The following is a 9,782-nucleotide window of genomic DNA, read 5'->3' as shown; positions in this document are numbered from 1 at the left end:
TGCACAACTGAATAAGAAATATTTTTGCAGTTCCCCTAGAAATATATTTAAATTAACATTGGACAAGTACCATTGCCACATAATTCAAGCCTAAGTTTTTGTAGAGAGTGCAATCTGATGTTTAAATAAAATACTTAAAGACATTAGGAAGTATAATGAAGAAGTAAACTGGTTGTTGGAAAACTATCGTAGACATTCAAGTTTTGAATTAAAAATTAGATACGAAAGGGAAAAGCAGAGAAGAAAACAAAATCGAATTGAATGAAGAAACTTAATTAAAATAAAACATTAAATTCAAAACATGACATAGAAGCATGAACTGGGTTAAGAATAATGTCATCGATACTCCTTAGTCTGAAAAAGTAATTTATTTATCATATGACTTAATCCTGTATACTTCAATGACAGATGCTCTTGTTAGATTATACATATCATTGGAATAAAAATCATAAGTCATAGAAACCATACAAATATTTCTTCACATGAAACCGTTAAAACCATTTTGACAAACTATGCTTATTTCAATGCCTCCATGGAATACAAGTAAATGAGTAAGAAACATTAACCAAGCTAAAGAATTCTACACAGTGATTTAAACATGTCGTTCAGGAAGAGTTTTGTACTTGTTTAAGAAGTTGTTTTAGTGCCATTCAAATTTAACAGACATGAAAACTGCACCTAATATAGTTGTCTCTTTGACATATTCACCATATCCATTGTCGTTTCTTTCATATAGTAATAAGCGGATTAACAACCAAGAAAATGCATATAGCATATTAATATGGATATAATGACTACATCACATTTAGGGGTAACCATGCTTGCTGTACATCCATTATATAAGGTAAAACAGGTTTTAATAATAGAACAATTTCAAAACATCGCAATACAACTACATGTAAAAACTAACTAAATAAATAAATAATAAAACAAAAAACAAAAAACAAAAAAACCAAACCAAAACCAAAACCAAAACAAAACAACACACAAAACAACAAAAAAATCAAATAAAACAAAACAACAATAAAATAAAAAAAGACATCACCCACAAAACTAGAACACTAGCACCAAGAACTTCGACAAAAAACCGGCAATGACATCAGTTGCTATTTATTTAATTATTTGTGATTCTATTTTATCTCTTGAGATTCAGTAAACCATCAAATCTAAGTATATTATATTAGGTTTCCGAGATTTTTCTTTCTTTTTTTAATCGAAACTGCGGTATTCGGTAGAACTTTGGGTTCGTGAATTTCAGTAGAGCTTCTATTATTTCAACAGTTTTAATTCGTGGTTGGGTCGTACCTAGAAAACAAGATTAGTTGGTACCCCACAACAACATTTCATCCGAAATATGAAATTTCTAAGTCACTATTGATTGACTGTTGATCAGTTAGTTCTACAAATAACTCTGTAATTTAGTTTTAACGTTTCCCGTTAAATGTGTAAGCAATTTTTGACATGATTAGCAACTTTGCTTTAATCCTGCAAATTTTAGACGACATTTTAATTATCTATCCCACGACCCCCCCCCCCAACCCCCACCCCCGAAAAAAAAAAAAAAACCAAAACAGAAATGTTTTGTTTCTGCAAAGTATATGATTCTACATACGCAAACAACGTTTCTTGCATTGTTTTGTACTTTTACCGAATTGTTTGTTGAATGATTTATCGCAGAGGTTGTGATGAACAGTAATTTCAGTCAGGTCTTCGCGTGTCTTCTACTATGAGAATAGTAAGTGGGCTGAAATAACCAGACGTAATTCCCAACTACTCAAAAACTCCAATATGAGTTTCAGGAACCTGATCCCCTCCCATGTATGAAAGAATTTGTTGCAAAAAGAAAATAAATATATAAATACAAAGAAAACAAATCGGCACCCATATCCTGCTTGACATGATAAAAAATCCACATTCATTAATAATAAAACAAAAAACATTACACTATGTGTTTACTATCACATCTTAATACAAAGGGTGACCAAATCAGGAGTTCAATTACAGTACACAACCATCAAGAATTTTTTGAAATTGGTATATACGCTGGTGTAAGTCTATTGAAAACATGTGCTATTCAGCAATTTTGTTAAAACAAACGTCACCACATTTACACTGCCTTTGTGTCAAAGGCAATAAATGGCTATATTTTTTAATTAACAATAATAATTGTAACAATGTGATCTTATGTTTTGAAGTTTTTAAGAAACTACCCATCTACGAATCACACTTGATTAGAATTAAGTGATTCATGAAAAACATATACCAAAATAAATTAAGAATGAAAATTCTTATGACAATTCAAGTTTTTCATACTTCATAATCTGTTAATAACCTTTACATGTCAGCGATCTTTACTTGATTCCGTTAGATTTAAAAGCATGTAAATAGTCATTTAAAGTAAGATTTAAATATTTATATTAGTCATAGTGTCATGTTTAATAAATTACATAACGTGACACATTTTTATTACTTTTTTACTTTTAACGAAACAGAAATAGACTGTGTGGTTGAATTGAGGTCTACTTGCATTGGATGTACATGTTCCTGTCATTATATTTTTAATACTTAAGGCATATTTTGGTTAGTCAGCCATTTTTGCTATCTTCTGTCTCTTGAATTGGCCCTGTCTAAATAACTGAAAATTACAACTCAACTAGAAGTTTATTTAACGATGTATGGCTAAAACTTAATTTTCTAGATATCAAAAGTTTAATTATTGACAGATGTTTTTAGAAAGAAGTTCCACGTTATGTCTCTTCCCCTGAAGTGTTACATGTCCATCAGATTTTAAAGCATTTTACATATAATTGATATTTTTATCGTTAGTTTTAAGTGTTGTAAATTTCTGCTACTTTATTTTTAATATCTTTTCAATATTTGTATATCAACAGGTGAAAATATTTTGATTTTATAAATTGCATGTACTAGTTAGCAGTTAATGTTTAGCAATTCAGGTCAGAACTTCAATACATTCAGAGAACTTACATAAAATGCATTTTGTTTTTATTATTCTTTTAATTTGCTCTTTACGCTGAGACAGCATTCATGTAAATACTTAATTTTGATTAAAAGACTAATGAGACAATGTGTCTGAATATGTACATGTATGTCATTTCCATGAACTTCATCAAGATTTGATACAGTTTTAATTGTTTAATTAGGTAATAATTCAACTTTTCTTAACAAAGTTACATAATAGTTTATAATGAAATTTATGACATTGCTTCAAAGAAGCTACATTTATGAAACCAGATAGGAAACCACATAAATTATTCAGATGGAACAACAAATTAAGAAGATGTGGTTAAGATGTTTGTAAAAAATAAATCAAATTCTATTCGGGTTATCGATATGAATTCTTTGATTGTACTGGAAAGCTGTGTTTTTGATTCAAAAGGAATAAAACGTTAAACTGGTTGTAAGATTCTATTCATATCTTCTACCAATAAAATAAAAAATATGAACTTATTATTATTAGTTAACAATTCAATACACTAAAATATTTTTTAAAAATATTTTATGCTCTTTTAAGATCTGACAGGCAAAACATGATTCGTTTACAACTGAATAATCATTCATAAGCAGCATCTGATTCCTGCAATTTTTTACCTCACCCGCAGATGATCTTAAACAATAATAAAATAATATATATATATATATATATATTAGAAGAATTCCATTGCAGATATCAATATTTTCGTCATCGAAACGCAAAACCGACGCAATAACGTAAAATTCATTAAGCCATTTTCAGCCTTATTTTGAACTTCATGGCTTGCATCAGATGAAAAATATTGCATGCAACGTGCATCTTGTTAATAATTCAGTATGAAACGATAATTATTTATGAAATATGTAATGATACAGAATATTTATTTAAATAGGTCAATTTGCCATAAAGCTATAAAATATATAAGTTATGATAACTGATTTAAAATATATGATTTATTGACATCATTCATCGGATAGTAAATCAAAATTTGGTTTTAAGTCATTTTGACTTGGTTACATTATAATCTAAAGAACATTTTTCCTTAACATTAGGTCATTAATTCTAACTGATGAATATATGAATAGAAAGGTTCATTATTATAATCATGACATTACATTTATTAACCTTATTCCTTTCGAATGATCCTTGTGAAGAATATAGTTCATTAAGGTGAGTCCGTGTAGAACAAAACGAAACGAATGAATATAGAATAAATAATACCCGAATATGTTTAAAGCAGAATACAGTATCTAACCATCCAAAGTACGGAAATGAGGGCTAACGTCATAGAATTATTTAAACATCAGCCAGCTGAAATTAACAATACAACATCACTTAACATTGATCACACACACGCACACACACAAGCAATCAACAAAAAACATATTTACGAAAATTGGAAATAGGTCAAAATTTTTACCAACTTATAATGTCTTCTCTCGAAAAAAAGGAACACTATTTACCATAACACATAAATACATAAATATTGATCAAACTATAAAACATTTTCATCATGTAAGATTTAGAAAACCCTACTTCCGAAGAAAGAAAGACTAACCTCACTGCAGACGTCATGGACCAGTCCGTGGTCAAGTGATGCACTCTTTGTGTCGTTTCATTACTTTTTAGTTTGGTTTTAAAGAGGGCTAACGTTAAGTTATCATTGATTTTTATTACTTTTGTTGTCGGGGCCTTTCAGTGCTTACTTAAAGTATGTTTACACTTGGTGTAGACCTTTTGGTGATCTTATTAAAATCGTATTAAGGTTATACGCTGGTTAATTGATTGTGTTACACTTTATAAGTTCATCTTTCCACATTCCAATTAAAAAGAAAATGATAAAAAATAGAAAGATAAAAAATATATTTATTTTTTTTTATTTTACATATTTTGACACTGCTTTCCCGTGCCCTGATGTAAGTAACAGTTTTATCTATTCTGTTAATATTACTTTTTTTCCTTTATGAATCATTTGTGTATTGGAACTTTTTCACCTTCTAATCTCTTTGATTGATTTTACCACTATTTGATTGCAATTCATTTTGAAAGGTGTAACAGGTACAGTCTGTTTGCCGAACGAAAATTACCATTAGTTGTTTGCTTTGTGGCAAATGTAAAGAAATGACATTTGGCGTGTACACAATGATTAAAGGTAAGGTATCAGAGGGATAGTCATAATAAATCCACACCACTTCTTTTTTTAAAAGTATTTTCATTTCTTATATAATTTAACAATGGATTCATTTCAGATACTAATTATCATCCCCATTATCATCTCCAAAATCGTCTAATCCTAATCTTTTGGCTGAAATTCTACGGCGTCTTGGTCTATGTCTTCTTCTCCCAATGGCATAATCATTCCATAAATCATCAGAATCATCCCAAAAGTCTGCACGTTTAACACCATTATTTCCTAAAAACTTTACTCCCGGAGGTGAATTTCCGTCACTGTCACCGTCATTTGGTCTCCTTAGACGCTTAATAAGTCTCTCAAATGACTCAGTACTGTCAAATCTATTATCCGATTCAAACCAATCAGAGTCATCTGAACCTCTATATCCGGCACCATTGCTTCCATATTCCCCGTCTGACCTTTCTCTTTCCCAACCATCTGAACCGTCCCATATATTATTATCATCACTGTCCCAACTATCGCTATCCCTACGATCGCTATCACCCCATCTTCTACCACCACCATTACTGTCGCCTCCTCCGTTATTTTCTTTGTTACCATTTGATCTCCCTCGTCTGAAATCTTGATCAGAGTCCCATCTGTCACTTCCCCAGTCACTATCATCACTATCAAATCTACCACCACTATGTCCTCCAATATTTATATTACCCTTTCTTCCTCTACCATTGCTTTCATTACCATTTCCGGCATTTTTAGAAACTCCATCGCTAGAATCAGAAGTTTCGCTGTTCCTATCAATGCCATTACTGCCAAATCCACTATTCCCATTCCCAGCCTTTTTTACAGCTCCATTGCTTGAATCGGAATTATCGCTGTCCCAATCAATGCCTTCACTTTCAAGTCCTACTATATTCCGTAATTTATTTCCATTATCTCCTCTTATACCAACTCTGTTGTCACTTTCGTCACTGAAATATTCACTCGTGTACCAACCACTATCACTATCTAATCTATTATTGCCATTTCCCCCTCTTCCTCTTGAAGACCTCCGGTCACTTCCGAAGTTGTCAGAGTCCCAACCCTCGGAATCTGAATCCCATTTTACGGAATTAGACCCCCATCCACCATCAGAGCTGTCTTCACTGAAGCCCCAACTGTCGGACATATCGTCCCATCTATTGCCTCTGTTACCATCCTTTTCTTTTACATCATTTCTGCAAATAACTTAAATAAATGTAAAATATCATTAGATAGGTAGAATGAAACATTTTGCATTTTTAATTCCATTTTGATAGACAACTAGGATTCAGTATTGGAAGTCTGACATACTGGACAGGAATTGCATTGTTGCGGTATATGTATTCAATACAATTAAATTACGTTTTAACATTAAGCGTTGCTTAAAGATATTGTAAACACTTTGATATACAATAAAAACATTATTATATCGACAACTTGTATTGGATGAGACGACATGAGTGTAACCTCTAATACGGCATTTTGAACAATACGGTCGAGAACAGTATTGCTGCTTCATAACCTTTCAAATAGATCCTTTTGTGGCAAGTTAGTGGGTATGCTTAATATACACTTCCACGAGGTAGGGCTTGGCTAGAACAAAATAATTTTCCTCGTGGAAGTGTATATTGAGCTTGCTCTACGCGTCCTCATCGACTACCCCAACGTTAGCACAAAAGGGTCTATACAAAACTTAATTTTTTGATCCGTCATTACTTGACACTTAAATGTCAAGTACCGGTATGCTTTTTGTATGTTCGTTCAGTGTTTAAGACGAAAAAAATAGTTTTTTTCTCATTATAATTGAATAGAACAGACATAAATCTTAATACTGCAAAAGTTTGATGACAGGTAGGAACACATTTTAAAACGGTATTTTAAAGAAAATGATAACAGTAGTCGGCAAATAAATTGTGTCTTAGCTATGCGTAGTTGAAATTATCTAAAGTATTTTTGAAGTATCAATGCATCTGAAAATAATTTAAGGCGAAATAATTAGCAAGTCAACATACTTAGAAAAAATGTAAATAGTGGGAAGAAATGCTAAAATAGACAGATGAAGTCTAGACTTCCAAAACGTCAAAGTTATCACTACTAATGGAATAAATGATGTTTTGTGACAATGTTAAAGTTTTTTTTGACAAGGATGTGGGAATTCGTGACAGCTTTAATGTTATATAATGTTAAAGTTATTACACATGATCATTATTTATACTGTTGTATGTCCGGGTCACGGATGAAAAATGACATAACAATATGACAAATAAGAATCCGTTTCTTATAAAACGTTCGCTGCTGAAGATGTTTATCATATACAAACTAATATATGCTTGAATAATAAAACAATATGAGTAAATACTACTGAAACTGATTTTTATTTAATTAATTATGACGTCAATATGTGAACAAAGATTGTGACGATTACACCAAATTTTACGTTTACAAATCTGGTGCGTTTGACCACTGAAAATTATCTGTATTAGAGTTTAAGTGGAGCTGTTAGCATCTATTTAACCTCTTTATTAGTATATGCATTACTGTAGTAGTTGTCTGACAATTTGAGGAAATGGTTGCTTACTTCTAAGCAATTTCTTTTCGATCAGGATTACTAACCGTTTGTTTTGAATTTGAACATCAACGCATTGTTGTAATTTAATTAAACCTGCTAGACACAGTGAAACGTTTTAAATTTTTAAATTAGAGTCTGCGGTGATGGTACTTTAAAGTTTAAAATGAAATATTCATTCAAACTGATGAAGACATTTCTTCTAATTTCTCCCAATTGCTATATTTGTTTGGTTTTTAATGTTTATGGCAAGATAATTCTTTTTCTCGCGGAGACAAGAAAATTCCTACTTTTAGCTGTGCGAGATTGTCTTGTTCCATCCGCGGTTTGACACAGAACACGTGCACTTTCCGATACAAAAATTGGCACCATTGAATAAAGAGTTAATGTACGATCATGTCCTACCAAAATCGAACACGTGTTTAAAAATTCTTTCAAATCATGAATTTATCGAGATTAACCGGTGATTGATTATTTCTTGCAGTTTGTTTATGTGCAGTTTTGAAGCGACCTAAATTTTACACTTGCCAGGGACGTAACACAGCTGTAAAATGAAGGTAATTTCAATTAAAACATTTTATCGGGAAATATACTCGACGTGACAAAAAGAATGAAATACCCGCTTTTCTCAAGCAAGATTAAGAATTCTCAGACACTCTTGGATAAGATGTAATAGTTCTCTTACTCGGCGGAGCCTTGTTAGAGAACGATTAAATCTTAACTTCGTGTGTCTGAAATTTCCCTATCTTGCACTTGCACAGGTGTTAGAATTTGTAGGCCTCGCATTTGTTTATACTAAATATACTCCTCACAAGATAACCTATGACACATGATATCTTTCCTTTTTCTTTCTGAAAGCCGTCCCCGGGGTTAAGCATGATTTATCATTTGAGTAAGACCTCACTTAATAAAGAAAGTATTACAAGGAAAATAAATTAAGGTCATGTCATGGTGTGTTGATATATTCATAGTATTCAGACCACTATAATATTTTCAATACAATTTGATGTAAAAATAACACTTCAAAAACAAAAATGTTTTCAACATGCCTTAAGTAGAATATTGTAAATGTATAGACTGTTACGAGGTCCAAATGTTAATTGTTAAAATTAATTTAGAGATAGGCCTAAAAATAAACATTGAGCCAATAGGGTCACATTTAATTAAACTTATAATACAATCAAAATTAATGTTAAGTACGAAGTAACTAACATAGATATCAACTGAATTCGATCAAGTAGGCTAAAGTATCCGCTTAACAAGAAAACCTGTGCGAATATAAAATGACAGTAATTTACAGTGGATAGAAAAAAGACGGAAAATTGATACAAATGGTCATAAAGCAAAAACTATGGCGTTATATTATTTGACCAAAATAAAAATGTTCACGGTATGATATTATTACAGATATTGAGAATTTTCCTACCCTCCTCAAAAAGAAGATCAGAATATTTTGATTCACAATTTTCTGCAAATATGAGAAAACATGCAACATTAATCAATGCATAACGTTGCATACATTTAGGTGAATCGACATTTTTAAAGAATCGAATGACATGGATCTATAATAAAGACAATACAAAATGATAATAACATACATCTAATAATATTGTGAAACGAAACAATTTTAAGTTGAATTTCTTACTGTTACTTGGTAATCCCAAAAATAAAAGGATGGAAACAACAGCCAACTTTCTCATGTCGAGAGTTTTGCTGTGACAACTGCCGTACAATGTCCCCGAGTCAAAACTAAGTGCTATATATAACATGGATGTGCATACTTAATTAGTGAATGTAATTAATTAAGAACATCGCGCACCTTGTTTGGTATGATGTATTTATGATAAGATTTGACATCACGAAATTTGTTTAAACATGAATATCATAATATATTGTATTAATAGAAGTTGTTCAATGAGGATGCTTGTTTCATTTATGAACGTGGGAAAAGGGAACTATATAAATCTTGAACTTTTTAACCTCTGTCACATTTGATGGTATTGTTATTGATGTTTTTGGGCGACATTTTTTTTTTTTAGTTTTCTAATACTATATCATACACACCAGAAATG

At 31.2% G+C, this 9,782-nt stretch overlaps 1 protein-coding gene across 1 annotated transcript; it reads right to left on the bottom strand.

Moving 5' to 3' along the window:
* Positions 1 to 5,184: 5,184 nt before the first annotated feature.
* LOC148617479 (uncharacterized) lies at positions 5,185 to 9,482 on the bottom strand. The gene is made up of 2 exons (XM_088585182.1): positions 9,356 to 9,482; positions 5,185 to 6,350 (listed from the first exon to the last, which is right to left on the bottom strand). Exons 1-2 carry the CDS (start codon positions 9,477 to 9,479, stop codon positions 5,245 to 5,247), a joined length of 1,230 nt encoding a protein of 409 aa, XP_088441308.1. The 5' UTR covers positions 9,480 to 9,482; the 3' UTR covers positions 5,185 to 5,244.
* Between the last annotated feature and the right edge of the window lie 300 nt (positions 9,483 to 9,782).

This window comes from Perna viridis, chromosome 5, assembly GCF_037379345.1.
Source record: "Perna viridis isolate PV_CMFRI_1.1 ecotype Kerala chromosome 5, ASM3737934v1, whole genome shotgun sequence".
NCBI lineage: Eukaryota > Metazoa > Mollusca > Bivalvia > Mytilida > Mytilidae > Perna > Perna viridis.
Note: the sequence above shows the minus strand (reverse complement) of the source record. Positions and strands in the feature narration are given on the sequence as shown.